Source organism: Taudactylus pleione, unplaced genomic scaffold, assembly GCF_031769625.1.
Source record: "Taudactylus pleione unplaced genomic scaffold, aTauple2 ptg000395l, whole genome shotgun sequence".
NCBI lineage: Eukaryota > Metazoa > Chordata > Amphibia > Anura > Myobatrachidae > Taudactylus > Taudactylus pleione.
In genome coordinates this window covers 6057301-6075498 of record NW_028284796.1, presented here as the reverse complement: position 1 = coordinate 6075498, position 18198 = coordinate 6057301, and the positions used below count along the sequence as shown (strand labels likewise).

The 18198-nt window shown below is 42.8% G+C and overlaps 1 protein-coding gene across 1 annotated transcript; it reads left to right on the top strand.

The window, feature by feature from the left end:
- Positions 1-4384: 4384 nt before the first annotated feature.
- LOC148506803 (thiamine transporter 2-like) lies at positions 4385-13202 on the top strand. The gene is made up of 5 exons (XM_088446256.1): positions 4385-4534; positions 6905-7622; positions 8825-9017; positions 12122-12254; positions 13068-13202. The coding sequence occupies exons 1-5, from the start codon at positions 4385-4387 to the stop codon at positions 13200-13202; spliced, it is 1329 nt and encodes a 442-aa protein (XP_088302382.1).
- Positions 13203-18198: the final 4996 nt, after the last annotated feature.

Genomic DNA, 18198 nt, shown 5'->3' with positions numbered 1-18198 from the left:
TAGCGCACTTTTGTAGGCTTGATTTCTCTAGTTAAATTGCAAACTATTTAGCGCACTTTTGTAGGCTTGATTTCTCTTGTTAAATTGCAAACTATTTAGCGTTCACAATCTGGGTTGTTTTTTGGGGGCCAAATTGTGGAAGTCGTCGCAATGTCGGTTTGCTCTTTGTAGAAATGTGTGTTTAGCCCCTTTATTTTTGTGCCTTTTCAAAAATCAAGCTTACAAAATGGACACCCCAAATTCTGTCCTTTTTATGGTCTGTTGAATTGTAGGTTTTGGAAATCTTGACAATACCCTGGCATGTAAGCATCTTTGGATTGTATCGTAAAGATAAGTATTTTTCAGTCTTTTTTTGGGGCAACATACCTTAACTTCAATTCTTACCATTTCAGGTTGATGTTGGTCGTATTATTGTGGCCATGCTACCGGAAGCCGACCAACCTCAATCTCGTCCCAGGCATAGGCATTGTAGGCGTGCAAGGCCCCAGATATATAGAACACATGTCACCCTTTTTGGAATGCCCGATGATGAGGTGTTAAGGTGATACCGTCTTCCGCCCCAAAGCATCATAGACACTCTCTCATTAATAGAGAGTGATCTGGAGTGGCAAATTGACAGTCCTACAGCAATACCACCACTTACGCAATTTATGGCGGTGTTACATTTCTGTGCCTCAGGATCCTTTCAAACCACGGTGGGAATAGTTGCGGGAATCTCCCAATCCTCCTTTTCAAGGATCCTGAGGGCAGTGATGGAGGCCCTTTTCAAGCACCTCCATCATTTTATTAAAATGCCTTTGGATATGGGTTCCCTTAGTGTGGCCAAGGCCAATTTTTACCAAATAGCTGGCTTCCCACACATCATAGGGGTTGTGGATGGTACTCACATACCACTTCAGCCTCCAGCACGGCTGGAGGCCATATTTCGCAACCGTAAACACTATCACTCCCTGAATGTAATGGTGGTATGTGATGCCTCCCTCCAGATCCTGTCTCTGAATGCAAAATTACCCGGGAGTGCACATGACTCATTCGTCATCTGGCAATCAGGGATTTGGCAAAAATTAAACAACCTACAAGCTGGTGATGCGTGGCTTCTGGGTAAGTGGAGACCTTTAGTAGATACCAATGCAAAGCTTGATACACAGTGATCCTGATGTTGTCACTTCTTTTTCACAGGAGACAGTGGCTACCCTTGCACGCCCTGGCTGCTCACTCCTTATTTGGCTCCCACACCAGGCCCACAAAGTGAGTTTAATTCTGCACTTACAGCCACCAGGCAAGTGGTGGAGTGCTGTATTGGCCTTTTAAAAGGCCGATTCAGATGCCTCCACCGCTCTGGTGGCGAGCTCATGTATTTGCCGGATATGGTTTCGAAAATTGTGGTCCTGTGTGGGATATTTCACAACATCGCCATAAGGAGTGGTGTCCCAATGCAGCCAGAGGATGCCTTGCCTGAGGATGGCCCCCCCAAGGTTGGTCGGAGGTCAGTATGTGGGGGGGCCATACGCGATGATGTGGTGGCCAGATTCTTTAGGTAATTATTGACACAAAATAAGTTATTTGCCACAATGTAGAAAGGTTATTATTGTGAAATCAAATTAATCGGTTTTTATTTTCCCATCTTTTTTTTTTTTTTTTTAAATATTTTGGAATGAAACGATGACTACTTCCTGCTCCCAAAAAATGACTTCATGTGGCCACATTGGATATATCTTCTGGACCCAATTTGGAAACGCAAACTTTGTTGGCATGCTCATTCGTCAAACAGTTCTTGATTGTTTTTTGTTTTTTTATTATGGTGTTTTCTGTATTTTTGTGTTTGTTATCACTGTGTGTATTGATTGTGACCCAACACTTTGTGTTTATTATTTATTTTTAATAAATTTTTGGTTATTTTAAAAACATCATTTCTTTTCGACATTACAAGCAAGTGTAAGCAGGTTCACCCAAGGAAAAGTTGCTTAATGGCTAATCCTGTAATGTGTCAATTTTCTCATTATTTTAATATGCTTTGTGGGTTAAAACCAACACCAAAAGGTAATATGTAGAATCAGTATGTTTTAGAATCTCGGCCTAAGCAAGTTTTAAAACAAAATTTACAAATGCCAAAAAAAAAAAAAAAATGCTGGTAATTCTCCAAACCTATTGTTAGTGTTAGGTGTTTCATGTGCCTGCTTAAAAAAATCAGCTTTACACAATCTTAGTTACATTAGTTTCAAATACTTGCTGCAATAGTCTACTTATGTAAGTTTAAACAATCTAAGATTTTCAGACAAGGAATGAGACTGTTTTCAAAATTTAAATGTTTATTTTTGTAAAATATTTCAGAAAAACTAAAAAAAAAAAAATTAGTGGCGCAGGATCCCCGACATTCTATCCAGGACCACCAGCAGGCCGATCACATGCCCCCTCAACATTTGGACACACCCGGCTAGCTCCGCAAAACGCCTCTGGTCCTCTGTGGGTTATAAAATTGTGGTGCTTACTAAAATGAATCCATAATTTATGAATCTAAAAAACTTCTACAGCAAAATCGACTTAGCAAAAAGTGACAATTGTGTTACAAAATCCAAAAAAACACCAATTCATTTTACAAAACAAAAACTTTAAAAAAAACACCCCCCAAAAAAACAAAACAAAAAAAAACCATTCTTGCTACCGTAAACAAGAGATACAAGTATGAGTGTTTTGACATGTGTGATATGTGTATGGGGAAATCAGCTGAGAAATTTAAATACAAACAGATATATAACCAACCTTTTAAAATACTAAAAAAAGGAAAAGGCACAGACAAAGGATTACATCAACACAAGAAAAAAAAAAAAAAAAAAGGATAAAAGGGAAACATACCGTTGAGAATGACGGCTGGACCAGGAACCACACCATCGTCCTCCTCGGAGGTTGGCAAATTTCCTAAGGAGGTCGGCGGGGTGATTACAGACTGTGGAGATGGGGTGGTCAAGAGAGGGGTGGGTTGAGGGGAGGGGGAATTTGGTTGGAGGGGAAATCTCCAAGAGGGAGGGGCGACAGGGTCTGGGCAGGCTGGGGTGGAGGGGGAATTTTGGGAATTTTGGGGAGAGGAGGTTTGGCTCGGGGTTGGGGAGAGGGGACGAGAGCGACGTCTGCGCAGGCGATGACGCCGTAGTCTTCGCTCGGCCCCTAAATGGTATAAAACAAATTGAGGTTAGTTTTGAACATCACCTTTCTAAACGCTAATTGGTTAACAAACAAAAAGGAAAACATGCACACGCAGATATGTGTGAAAAAAAGAAACAGGCCAAACAAGAAAACATGCACACGCAGATAGGGCCGCAAATATAAACATGAAAACCAAACAAAACATAACTTACTTTCCGCTATACGCTGGCGAAAACATGCCAGCAAGCGGGGCGTCCGCCGTTGAAGGTCGGACCACCTGCGCTCCAGCTGGCCGATCTGTCGTCGTGAGCAGAAGGAATGCAGGCGGCCGCGAACCTCCGCATAGGCTGCACGCTTCTCCCGATTGCTGATGGGGGGAGGCTGGCTGGTGATACGCCGGTCCATCACCTCTGTCAGAACAATAAGCTCCCGCTTGGTGAATGCAGAGGCTCTCATGATGGCAATGGTGTATTTTTAATAAAACAGTTTTAATAAAGAAAATAATTTTGATTGGCTAATGTAGTTGGGAAATTAACAGGAACCATTCTATTGGTTAGTGTATGAGTCATGTGTTCTACAGGCCAAAAAATCTATTGTGAGTTATGATAGGCTTGATGCAGAGACATGCGTAAGCTAATTTAAATAAAGAAATTAAACCAGTAAAATATGCGTGGGTAAAAACACGGAAAACAATTTGATAATTGGATCAAACATGTATATTGGATAAAGAAAACCATTGTTTAATACGTTTTGTACGTATTCTGCGGGTAAACAAAAACACGGACAAGAGTAAAGTTTATTGAAAAACAAAAAAAACGTTTGGAAAACATGTGAAGAGCAATTAAGCTAATTGATATATTGATTGGCATGATACGATTGAAGTAGGTAGGCTGAATGAACGAGCAGGTAATCGAAATCTGACAGGCCCACTTCCGGTTTGTACTTGTGCGAGCGTTCCCTGCAAGCCACATTGGGGATGTACGCTCGCTATTTGGCTCGCTCATTAGCTAGAGGAGGGGTCGGGAGACTTTGGGGAGGAAGTTTAGCTGCGTACGAAATTACGAGCGAGCGCTTAAATTAACATATTTCGGCACGTACGCTGAACGTACGAACGGCCACTTGCGTCCGGGTCTGAATCAGGGCCTATATTTTACTTGTTTCAGTTACTTGACAACCATTGTGTTTATCTTTCAGAAGAGACTTTACCATCAGTTCCACAAATTCTATGTGCTATTAAATAGCCATGAATTTAGGAATTCCTTTTAAGAACATGTTTCAGGAGCATCCCGTGTTCTTATTATGTCTGTATGGTTTCTTCTTCCACCTGAGACCTGCAGAACCGTTTTACACATCATATATGACTGGGCCTATCAAACAGTTCACCATGGAAGAGGTAAGAGAACACAATACTTAGTTATATCAGTAACATATCAATTGTGTGACATTATAATACACTATATGGGTGAGTTGTATGACATCACTTAGTGAAATATAACATAGATGGGATCAATGATAAGTATGCAAACAAGAAAATCATGTATTACATATGGCTGCAATCCTAATTGTTATAATTCAGATACAATACAAGGAAAGTCTGTGTTACTGACATCTCTAGCCCTGTACAAATACTCACACTGGCTCCTCTTTGGATGACAGCATGGAGTTGGTTGCACATACTGTACACAGTAACACTGCTGAGACAGAATCCGGCTGTGTAAACTTTCATCACTACTATTAGCAATGAAAGTACAGGCTTGTAACTTCCCAGGGACAGATGCTTATTGGAGCAGCTGTTTGGCTAGGGGGTCATTAATAAATTGTCCCGAAACCAGTTTCAAAATATATATGTAAAACTTTCATAAAGTAATAGCAATCATAATAATTAATAATATGTCAACATTAACAGTTTCCAACACCAGTAACATATGTACCAGGTTGATGTCAGGGGTACTTACACCCAACAAAGTCATAGTCACAGGAAAGGTTCTTTAACACTTGATTGATGATGAAAAAAAGAATTTACTAATAAATTTGATTTAAATAATAATAAAAAACACCTATACTACAGCTATTATAATCATCATTTTCATATATGGTTGATTAACCAGTGGAGTGGTTTATTGATGTTACATGAGCTACAGCTGTACTCACTGTTATAAACACTGGTTGGATGGAGCTGAGCTTAAATGGAGCAGGGTGTCCAGGGGCGTATCTATAATGGGTGCAGGGTGTGCAATGCACACAGGCCCCCAGGTCCAGGGGTGGTCGGTACCGCACACCCTGCACCCATATTATGTACAACTTACCTCTCCGAAGTCCCGCGTCAGGTGCCGCGGTAGTTTTTCCAGAGTTTTGTACACGCGCAGTGAGGAAACCACCGGGAAAATGGCCTCCGCGCCATTTCCTTGACGATCTGTGCATACGCATATGCATACTCTAGTCCCCAGAGTCTACTGATGCTGCGGTGGCCAGCCAGCCACGACAGTCAACTGCTGGCCACCAGGGAGAGAGGAGAGGGATCCGGACGGGGAATGCACATGGGCCCCCTCCTCTCTTAAGATGCCCCTGAGGGTGTCATAAACCTCACTACCGAGAGATTGTATCCAGGTACTGGGAAGCGGTGCAGGATCACTGAAAAGTGTGAATATTGCAGGTAATCTCTCAGTTTTCAAGGAGCTAAGTGGGAGATTTGCGTCTCCCATTGTGGCACTCTAACACAGTGAACAAGATGGTGTCATGTCTCCGCAGTAGTAGCCACAGCAGCTATCTTGGTAGAGGGAATGAAGCCTCCCTGGAGGAGTAATATGTAGTCTGCACAGTAGCGTTTTCCATCTTCAACACTACTGACTGGCGTATATGCACCTCTGTGAAGGTTTACCTTATCTGTAGTAACATGAATATGCCCTTTCTGTACCTGGACTGCATTTGTCCTCCCCTTTCCCTGTTCTTCCACTCCAAACATAAGGAGGCGCAAGTGTAAGATGTGACCAAGTCTGCATATGGACATAGGCGTGCGCTTTATTGTGGACTAGCATAGTGAAAATACTCTGATTATATCTGTGATAAACTTATAATGGAAATCTAATTCTACTAAGGATCTGGTCTCCTGGTCATACAATGTGTTAATACCTAACTTGCCTTTGAAAATATGACAACTGATACTCAAACTCTGGGGGTTATTCAGAGTTGGTTGCAAGCGCTGAGTGCTCGCAACCAACTCGATGTTGCCCCACTGGGCATGCGCACGACAGAGCCGGCTCAGTTGTGCGCATGTGCGAGACCCAGCTAGCGATGGACGCTCCGTCACTAGGGGTCTCGCAGCAGATGGGGCGAGCTCTCGATGGTGAGTGACAGATCGCCCCGTTTGGGAGGTGGGCAGGGGGCGTGCCTGCCCAAACGGAGGCATTCCTTCCAGAACGCTTGCCGTTTGGGGGCGGCCCCACTGGCATCATTGCTGATGTCAGTGGGGAGCTTCCTGCTCGATCAGAACAGGAAGCTCCCTGGGGTTTACGAGTGCCCAGATCCAACCTTAGGGTCTGGTCGTAAGCCCCGATGGTCGCGATGGTCTTGACCATCGCGACCAACACCCATGTCGGTCGCTAGAGCTGTGGGTGTTAACCCACAGCTTAGCGATCGACAAGGAGGCGGTCGTTCAGGATGCAAGCAGCCGCCCTGATTCAGTGCGACCACTTTCAACTAATGACCGGCTCTGAATGAGGTCCTCTGTTTTCACTAACAGATTGCTTATAATGTGTCTTCCCAGGTCACGAATAAGCTCTCCCCAATATGGACAAACAGTTTGCTGCTTCTCCAGCTGCTAGTGCTCCTCTTTACTGACCTCTGCCAATACAAACCAGTCATTGTGTGTCAGGCCCTCTGCCAAGTCATCAGCTACAGCCTACTGTGCTTTGCTTCTAGTTTCCAGGCCATGCAGTTCCTTCAGGTTACCTCAGCCATGGTCACTGCATGTGACATTGCTATCTTCTCATATGTGCACATTGTGGTGGCTGCTGATCGATATGAAAAGGCCTTTGTCTATTTCCGAGGGTGCAGCTTGCTGGGATACACCATAGGTGCTATGTGTGTTCAGCTCATGGTGTCAGTTGGTAATTTCTCCTATTACTACCTGAACATTATTTCCTTGGAAAGTGCATCAATGGCTTTCATCATCTCCATTTTCTTGCCCATGCCCAGCAAGGAGCAGCCATGTTCAGAATGTACAAATGACCATATCAAACACAGACACATGAACGCTGTGCACAGCACTTGTATGATGGTGGCCAAGTTCTTCAAACAGCAGTGGCTGAACTTCCGTGAGTGCTATTCCTGCAGCATCGTTACCTGGTCCTCATTTTGGGCACTTGTGGCAGCTGGATACTACCAAGTGATTGGCTCTTCCCAAATGCTCTGGGATAGTTTGGACCATTCTAACAGTGTCTATGTGCTTAATGGAGGTGTGGAAGCTGTGGAAGCTGTGCTAGGTATGACATAGATTATAGTGTAGGTAATTATGTGTCTTCATTACACTGATCTCTAACCCTGCACACTAACTAGGGAGGACAAGGTCCTAGGCAGATATCCCTTTATCATTATGGCTTTTCAAATTAATCAGACATTGACTAAAGAAAAATGGGGAGTAGCATACAAAGACATAGGAAAACCTCTTAGATGTCTTCACAATTATTTTTTATTACATTATAAGTCATATTCCTCACTCTCATGTCAAAAAACTGATGGATAAAATATCTCTGGAAAGGAAGCAGACTGGGTGTATTCCATTACCTGTGATTCTTCTGGACCAGAGAGCTCTCTGCTAAATATAACATATCCTGTATATTTCTATTCATTAATTATCTGTATTAGTCGGAGTTATAAAAAACTTATTAGGTAGGTCATCCAAATAATAGATTTTAGGGTGTGTGTGGCCAGCCCATGAAGAGGATACATAATTATCACTTAATAAGCTATAGTCTGTGTTACACAAAGTGTTTGTAATACTTCAGGCATATACAGGACAAGCTATCAACATAGACCATTACATGTGATGGAAGGACCAGCCAGTATGAGTTGAAAAGATTAAACATCCCATAATAAATATACATACATCACAGAACCAGAAGGAGATGGAAATGAACTTTCTAAGCACACAGTCTCCCACCTCATAGTAGGCCACCTGTCTCTTCTTGCTGGCAGCTGCTCTCTGTTCTCTGGTCTGTTGCACTGATTGAGTACTCAGATCCACAAACACAGCACTCTTGGTAGGAAAAGCTACTACCACTCTGCATGTACAGCAGCTTTGTACTGTCTATTAAACTGCATATGGTAGTAAATAATTTAATATACTTTTGCTATTGCGCCAAGTGGAAACCCCCCTGCGTGTGCCTATGTACTATGCCAGAAACATGTTTTATAGAGAACTGAACCCTGTTTATTGAACATGTTATACATTCTTAGAACTCATTGATATTACAGTCAACAGAATTTAAATAAGAAAAATTAAATTCTAGAACTTAAGCAAAGAAAAAGATTAATATCATCATTGGATATTTACAATAAAGATTTTATTTCCCTTATGTATCAAAAATTGGTAATAACATTAATCTTAAGTTCCTCTTGTCATATCAGGTCAGTAAAATACATGATGACTCCTGATAGCTACTCTGCACCTGTTTGTTTCCTGCAGGTATATTAGCATTCTCAATGATGGACTCCATGAAGACAGACTGGAGCTTCTGGGGAGAGCTGGCTCTGTGTGTCCTCTGTGCAGTGGACAGTGCTGCCATATTCACCATGGCCTACAGTAACAGTATCTGGGTGGGCTATGCTGGCTACATTGTATGTAAGACCTCCTATAAGATAATTACCATAATAATAATGTAAGTATACACTCTGTACCACTACTGCTGAGATGCCTATGATGTCATATTACTACCATGTATAGCTCTATAACAGTCACTGACTAATTACAGTCAGGTGCATAAATATTGGGACATTGACAGAATTTTCATATTTTGGCCTCTATCCACAATGGCTTTGAAAATGAAACAAACAAGATGTGCTTTAACTGCAGACTTTCAGATTTAATTTGAGGGTAATTACATCCAAATCAGGTGAACGGTGTAGGAATTACAACGGTTTCTATATGTGACTCCCACTTCTTAAGGGGCCAAAAGTAATGGGACTATCAACTCAAAAGCTATTTCATAGACAGGTGTGGGCTATTCCCTCGTTATTTCATTATCAATTAAGCAGGTAAAAGGTCTGGAGTTGATTCTAGGTGTGACATTTGCATTTGGAATCAGTTGCTGTCGACTCTCAATATGAGATACAAAGAGCTGTCACTATCAGTGAAGCAAGCCATCATTAGGCTGAAAAATCAAAACAAACCCATCAGAGAGATAGCAAAAACATTAGGTGTGGCCAGTGTCGGACTGGGGCATGAAGGGTCCACCGGGGGAATGCTGTGATAGGGGCCCATACTTAGGGGTGTGGCCAGTTTTCAGAGGGCGTGTGGTCAGCCTGCACAGAGGCTTGGCTCACCATTAAAGAGTGCATGGTCTGGGCCCCTTTAAAAATTTATATATAAAATACTGCTAGATCATGCATGATAATGTACCAGATTAATAACAGCAATGCATTCTATAAAATACACCATAGTCCTGTGCAGTATTGTGCAACATATGCATAATGTATCATTCAAGTGCACAGTCTGTAACCTGATCCGTAGAGGAGGGGGTGGGCCCTCAGGCAGTGGGGCCCACCGGGGGTTTCCCCTGTACCCCTGTGGGCCAGTTCGACCCTGGGTGTGGCCAAATCAACTGTTTGGGACATTCTTAAAAAGAAAGAATGCACCGGAGAGCTCAGCAACATAATAATAACACCAAAAGATCCGGAAGACCACGGAAAACAACTGTGGTGGATGACAGAGGAATTATTTCCCTGGTGAAGAAAAACCCCTTCACAACAGTTGGCCAAATCAAGAACACTCTCCAGGAGGTAGGTGTATATGTGTCAAAGTCAACAATCAAGAGAAGACTTCACAAGACTGAATATAGAGGGTTCTCCCCAAGATGTAAACCATTGGTGAGCCTCAAAAATAGGAAGACAAGATTAGAGTTTGCCAAACAACATCTAAAAAAGCCATTACAGTTCTGGAACAACATCCTATGGACAGATGAAACAAAGGTCAACTTGTACCAGAGTGATGGGAAAAGAAGAGTATGGAGAAGGAAAGGAACTGCTCATGATCCAAAACATACCACTTCATCAGTGAAGCATGGTGGTGGTAGTGTCATGGTGTGGGCATGTATGGCTGCCAATGGAACTGTTTCCCTTGTATTTATTGATGATGTGACTGTTGACAAAAGCAGCGGAATGAATTCTGAAGTGTTTCGGGCAATATTATATGCTCATATTCAGTCAAATGCTTCAGAACTCATTGGACGGCGCTTTACAGTGCAGATGGACAATGACCCGAAGCATACTGCAAAAGCAACCAAAGAGTTTTTTAAGGCTAAAAAGTGGAATGTTATGCAATGGCCAAGTCAGTCCCCTGACCTGAATCCGATTGAGCATGCATTTCACTTGATGAAGACAAAACTGAAGGGAAAATGCCGCAAGAACAAGCAGGAACTGAAGACATTTGCAGTAGAGGCCTGGCAGAGCATCACCAGGGATGAAACCCAGCGTCTGGTGATGTCTATGCTTTCCAGACTTCAGGCTGTAGTTGCCTGCAAAGGATATGCAACAAAGTATTAAAAAGTGAAAGTTAGATTTAGGATTGTTTAGTTTGTCCCATTACCTTTTGGCCCCTTAAAAAGTGGGAGGCACATATAGAAACCGTTGTAATTCCTACACCGTTCATCTGATTTGGATGTAATTACCCTCAAATTAAATCTGAAAGCCTGCAGTTAAAGCATATCTTGCTTGTTTCATTTTCAGAGCTATTGTGGTTGTGAATAGAGGACAAAATATGAAAATTCTGTCAATGTCCCAATATTTATGCACCGGACTGTATATACTTTCCTTTACATGTAAAATAAGCAGCGTGATTATTATTCTCACTTCTTTCATCGTTAGTCATTATGGGCCCCAATGTGTTGTGTACAATGGCCCTGATGTAGAGATGGACGCAATGGCGCTGTTTGCGCAGTTATAGCAATTACCTGTAACCTGCAAACACATGTGAGTGGCACTGCTCATGCTTCACGTGTCATTACTGATGTCACTCGCAGTCAGGATTTATTCACAAAGTGATTGACAGGAAGGGATCGTTTATGGGCGACAATGGGGAGGTGACTTCTGAGATGCAGATGTGACACGACCATTTTCTGGATATCTCTCTATCTGTGACTCAGATCCTGTATGCAGAAAAAAAGGCTCCGGCGCAGGGGTGTATCTATAATGTGTGCAGGGTGTGCCATGCACATGGGCCCCCGGGTCCAGTGGGGCCCGCACTGCATACCCTGCACCCATATTACTTAAAACTTACCTCTCCAAGGTCCCGCTCCGGGTGTCATCGCTGTACTAAAAAGCCAGAAAAATGGCCGCCGAAGCCATTTTTCCGGCGTTTTGCACATGTGCAGTAGATTATGAGCACACTCTAGTACCCAGAGTCTACTAATGCTCTGGTGGCTGCCCTGCCATGTTAGTTGGCTGCCGGGAATGCACATGGGACCCCTCCTCTCTAAAGACGCCCCTGCTCCGGCGTTTCAGTTCTGGCACCCATTCAGCATGACCATAGGGCTACTCAGAAGTCAGATAATACACTGATCTGCATCCGAGCTAGTTCTGTGTACGCAGTTGTTTGGATTTGTGAGGCCGCAGATGTGACGCCTCATTACAAATCCTGGAGGCTGTGGCATTTGCATATATTTGCATAGTTGTAGTACCCTACAGTTCTTATGACTTACAGTACCCACAGAATCACCATGTCTTGTTCTGTGTTATATAACTGATGCATGTCCCACTCCTATCCTAGGCTGAATATTGCTGTGAGTGTGAGAAAGGAAAGATACACTTTTGTTTCTGGGATAAACAATATTGCATCCCTGCTGTTGCTGGCGATTGTGACTGTAGTATTGACTGGTATCAAGCAAGATATCCACAGTCAGGTAAGGACACCCTGGCCACCATCACACTGCTTCCAATAACTATGTGCAAACTATTAGGTATATTATTGTGTTCTGTATAAAAAAAATAAGTGTAAAAATCAGGTTTATTTTACTATGCCATAAATGCACTATTTTTTTCTTCATGCTGGCTTATTTACAGTATATGTACTTAAAAAGACTCCATGTTAAATGTATGGTAACACCATTCTTAGTTCTACTTTGCAAAGAAAAGTAAAGCTTGATGAGACGATGTTCCCATGGATGGATGAAGCTGTCCCCGAGTTAAACTGCGTTAAAGAGAAATCTCTGATTGCCCTGACGTTAACTGTTTAGTAAACTGAGCAAACCGAGATAGCTGTTCTACAGAGAAAACTGCTTTCTTTGGCTTATCACTGTACAATAAATTTATCTCCCAACATTCTCAGGATGGGACTCGGGACTCTGTGCGAGGGGCGTTGCCTTGTTGCTAGGTGTGTGGCCTCGTGACATGGCCCCATTGTCATCACTCTACTGGCGTGCCTAGCACTCCCGAAGATGCTGGTCTGCCCCCAGGCTCTCACTGCACTGCGAACAGATGCTATGGACATGCAGCAGAGCAGCAGTGAGACTTAGAGCGCTCCTCCTGAACTCCCCCTTCCCCGTCTGTGGGAAACTGTGATCCGTGAGTGGGTCAGAAGGACAGTCCTAGAAAAGTGGGACAGTTGGGAGGTATGCAATAAATAGGCCCCCAGACTACTTGCTATAATAATTTCCCTGCTCATATTGTGACTTTACTTTTGTGTAATTATATTTTCTCTATTGTGTTTCTTTTAGTTTCTCATCTATGGCGGCTATTTCCTTATACTATCAGGGATCTGTGGTTTCATCGGAGTCTGCATAATGATTATCAAAAGAAAGAAAAACATCAGAGACCAGCAGATCACCGATAACATCACAGGATGTCCATAATACAATGCCATCAAATATTGCTGATGGGTGGTCCCAGCATCCAGCGTATCTAAGCAGAGCTTCTCCACCCTCCGGGTAGCTAACACCATCTTGGCACCCAGAGGATACCCTCAGGTAAGAGCAGCATGCTGCCATGGTCCCTGCATCTGTCTCTGACTCAGAATCCAACTCTGCAAGGGTGAGGTGCTGCCGGGGTCCCCATTCCTGATCAGCGGCCTGGCATCTCCCAGCAGCTGTAGACGGTGCAACAGTCCCGGGACCTAGGCTGGTGACACTTGGAGAAGGCTCACCAGCAACGACAAGTCACCAAAGTCATCTAACAAGAGGTAATAAGCACTATTACTGTATCAATGTGGGAACAGGGAGGTTACTAAGCAGTAGTGTTGAAGCTATCAGCAGTGATGTTTAGCGAGTTTAACACTTCTGGTAGTTTAATAGTTACTGATGGTCGTGATAAAAAGGAAGGAGCCAGGCAAAGCTCTTCTCACTAACCTGCATGTCATCTAGTAGCTGCAGCTGGACAGTACAATTTGAATCAGCAATTTAGCTTTGTTCCAGTGCTGGTCTGAGTCATGTCATCTTGACATTAAGCGATATATGAAGATCAACTCCCATCGCTGCAACTTTGCATGCGCTGTCCAATCAGTGTGGAGTGTGCAGCACATATTCTTCTCCCTAGTCCTCGACTGCTGGGGGCTGGTGCCCCTCCTCTGTGTACTATGTGACAGGGGTTTTGGAATTGTGAAATGTCCAATGGCTAGCATAACAGCATCCAGCTATAGATTATCTAATACTACTACTTGTAGTGTTGGGAGCCTCCTCCAGGTGTATGTGATCTGTGCTGACCGCACTGTCCAAGTGTCTGCCACGTGCCAGCACCCTCCCCTGCACTGGCACCCAGGGCACGTTATGCTCCTGCACTGGCCCCACCCACATTGTGCCACTGGCCATCATACATACTCTTAAAAGGCAATACTTCAAGTACTCACAAATAATCAGTTATAATTGTTATTTATAATTCTATTAAATGAGGACTTATTTTGCAAACTGAAAATAAACTTAAATAATAAAGATAATTTAATTTTCAATAAAATATTCCTAAACATATGAAGTGGCAGGTAGGGATGTCCTGGCATAAAGCTGAGTGTTAACATAGGGTCTCTCATGTTGCTGCTGCATTCCCTATTGAAATGACAGATAGGAGCTGGGGAGGTAAACATAGGGTATAGGAATCCTGTTGTGGCCTAGGAGGTATCTCCATTAGGACACTATAAGGGGTGAGTAGACCTCTGGTCTCATTATATAGCACATCAGCCAATATCCTCTCTACCTCAGCTATGTTGTATCCATTCATCGTAGCTTCATCGTAGCTTCTGTGCTATATTGGCTTCCACAAGGTCATACTCGTCTGGATTTTTTTCCATGAGTCAGTTGGTGGACTCCAGAATCTAACAAGTCATAACTTCTGTGCTCTCCCCTAACTCACATGGTCTTTTCCTTCCCATTCTTACAGTATAGAAAAGGCAGATTGTTGAGGGTTAGGGGTGGCAGGAGGTACTGAGACTTGGATGGATGGAGGTAGGGTCACTTGGGTGGCAGTTGTAGCCTAATCTATTTTAGCCACTATCATAGTTGATGCTTCATCAGTGAAAGCCGATGTTTTTTGGTGAAAAAGATACAAATAATTGAAATGTATGCTCTAACAAATCATTGTATTCTTGTCATTTAACACATATTGTCTTTACAGTTACCATCACCTGTGAGGAATGGCCTGCAATGGCCCATTTTCTGGATTTTCCACGCTGCAATAAATCTGCGCCGTGATAGAATAGACTTGGTAGTGCTGGCACGTTGTGCCCTACACACCTATCTTCATGGCAAAGCCTCAACTGGGCGCAGTACTACATCCCGTTTTGGTGACATTGCAGAATATCCAGAGGATGACGTAGGATTTACACCAGTGGAGCCAATTGAAGTGCAAAACATCAGTGTTGAGGCAAATTAAACAGGGAGCAGTATTTCAATTACTGCAATGGTGAACTAGTGACCCTGTTCTTGTAATGTTTCCATATTTTACAAATATCTTCTTTAATAAACATTACATACAAATTTGTCATTATTGTTTTAATATTTAATATTATTATTATTATCTTTTATTTATATTGCGCCACAAATGTTCCGCAGCGCCTTACAAAGTACATAAACAAATTGTAGACAAGCGACTTACAGAACAATACAATACAGGACATGGATAATATATATTGCTACATTAGCGACCATATCACCCATACCTTCACCAGTTCTTTCAAGGCCCTAGCCCTCATTATTAGGGGCGTACTGAGAGAGGAAGGGGCCCGTGTGCAGTGTCCATCTGGAGCCCCCTCCTCTTTCTCCGGCAGCCAGCAGCACACTGAGCGCAGAGCCACAGCAGTACACTCTGGTCACTAATATGTGGCCAGAATCTACAGGGGATTATATTACCAGGGAATGTATACAAAGGCAGTATGTCTGTGTGCTGGTGTGCATCATTCTCATCCTGGGCAGGGTACCTCCATGTACAGGGGATTATATTACATGGGAATGTATACAAGGACAGTATGCCTGTGTGCTTGTGTGTATCATTCTCATCCTGGGCAGGGTACCTCCATGTAAAGGGGATTATATTACAGGGATTGTATATAAGGACAGTATGTCTGTGTGCTGGTGTATATCATTCTCATCCTGGGCAGGGTACCTCCATGTACAGGGGATTATATTACAGGGATTGTATACAAGGGCAGTATGTCTGTGTGCTGGTGTGTATCATTCTCATCCTGGGCAGGGTACCTCCATGTACAGGGGATTATATTACAGGGATTGTATACAAGGACAGTATGTCTGTGTGCTGGTGTGTATCATTCTCATCCTGGGCAGGGCACCTCCATGTACAGGGGATTATATTATAGGGAATGTATATAAGGACAGTATGTCTGTGTGCTGGTGTGTATCATTCTCATCCTGGGCAGGGCACCTCCATGTACAGGGGATTATATTACAGGGAATGTATACAAGGACAGTATGTCTGTGTGCTGGTGTGTATCATTCTCATCCTGGGCAGGGTACCTCCATGTACAGGGGATTATATTACAGGGAATGTATACAAGGACAGTATGTCTGTGTGCTGGCGTGTATCATTCTCATCCTGGGCAGGGTACCTCCATGTACAGGGGATTATATTACAGGGAATGTATACAAGGGCAGTATGTCTATGTGCTGGTGTGTATCATTCTGATCCTGGGCAGGGCACCTCCATATACAGGGGATTATATTATAGGGAATGTATATAAGGACAGTATGTCTGTGTGCTGGTGTGCATCATTCTCATCCCGGACAGGGTACCTTCATTTACAGAGGATTATATTACAAGGATTGTATATAAGGGCAGTATGCCTGCTTTGTGCATCATTCTCATCCTGGGGAGGGTACCTCCATGTACAGGGGATTATATTAGAGTGAATGTATACAAGGGCAGTATGCCTGTGTGCTGGTTTATATCATTATATAATTTTCGTCCTGGGGAGGGTACCTTCATTGGATTATATTACAGGGAATGTATATGAATTTATCCTCTTTTAGGATGGCCCCTGATATGTTATAAATTGTAACACAGATGTTTGCTTCCCTGTCTCTCGGTTCTTGTTATTAGTCCCAGGAAGTTGGGTGTTAATAAAAGGCAAAAAAGGTGTTTTACCAATATACTGTTTAAAATAATGAGTATATTTATTTACTAATTGTAAACTGACCAAGTATCAAGTTTATACAACAATGAATACAATTCAACAATTAAAGATACAATTCTATGTATACACTTTTCACAAAAAAATTGCACTCAAGTTATTGATACTCCTAAATCTCTATACCCAAATGTCGCTAAATAGCGCTGCAAGTCGCATAAGAAATAATTGCTTTCCAATCCAATTGTGGTTCCAAAGCACAAAAAGTTATATTATTCAATGAAAAGTATAACGCGCTGTGATCTTGACAATTAGCGCAAAAAGAAAGTAAATACAAAGGTACAAGCCGATACGTACGCGTGCGCACTGGTCCCAGTATCCAGTCATCAATTCATAAGCCTGTGGTCATCCAAGAAGAATGGCTGTATAGTATAACCAGTACTCAGGTTATATACCTTACAGAACAAAGAAACTAGTTGACAGATTTCCATTGGTTCTTGCTCCTGTTCATTCTGGTACGATGCAGGTCATAGGTCAGTTCATATAGTGTCACTAGGGGTATTTCCCAGCTTCTCAGAAGTTTCTTTGTGTGGTTTTCCCGCCGAAGAGCTGGTTTAAACTAGCCAAAAGACGCTACATACAGAGGCACATTCTAACCACTATTTCCCTATAATTCATAACTTTCGAACGCATGATGCGATCTCCTTGCTGATAGAAACGGAGATCTGCGAATAAACAGTGATTTAGAATGGTACCAAACATGACATGTCCACTAGTTCCTGTACCTTAAATATATACATTACATTTCACAACATAAGTATTAGCTATTAAAACCTCTAATATTAACCTCAATGCTTGGGAACCTTGTTATAAGTGATTGCATGTGTGGGTGTGAGAATATTGTGTACATTCGCTAGTATACGTTGTGTGTCTATGTGTTTTGTACTTATCTGTGCTTTGATGTACAGCGCAACTGTGCATTGTGCGTCTTGTATATTTTATATGTATTATCTAATGTGCGTATTGGACTTTCAACAATATGCAGTAGTTAAGCCGACTCACAATGCTAATAACCAAGTATAGCGTCGTATCCGATGGTATTGTGCTGATGACGCAAAATGGCGTCACCACCCACAGGCTATACGAGCATGCAGTTTGATGGCCGCGATGGTCTTGACCATCGCGACCATCGAAACGGCGAGCCGGAGCCTGCGGTTGGGGTTTTCAACTGCAAGCTCCGGAGTGATTTTGGCTCTGACGGTAGGCGTTCCCTTAGGAACGCC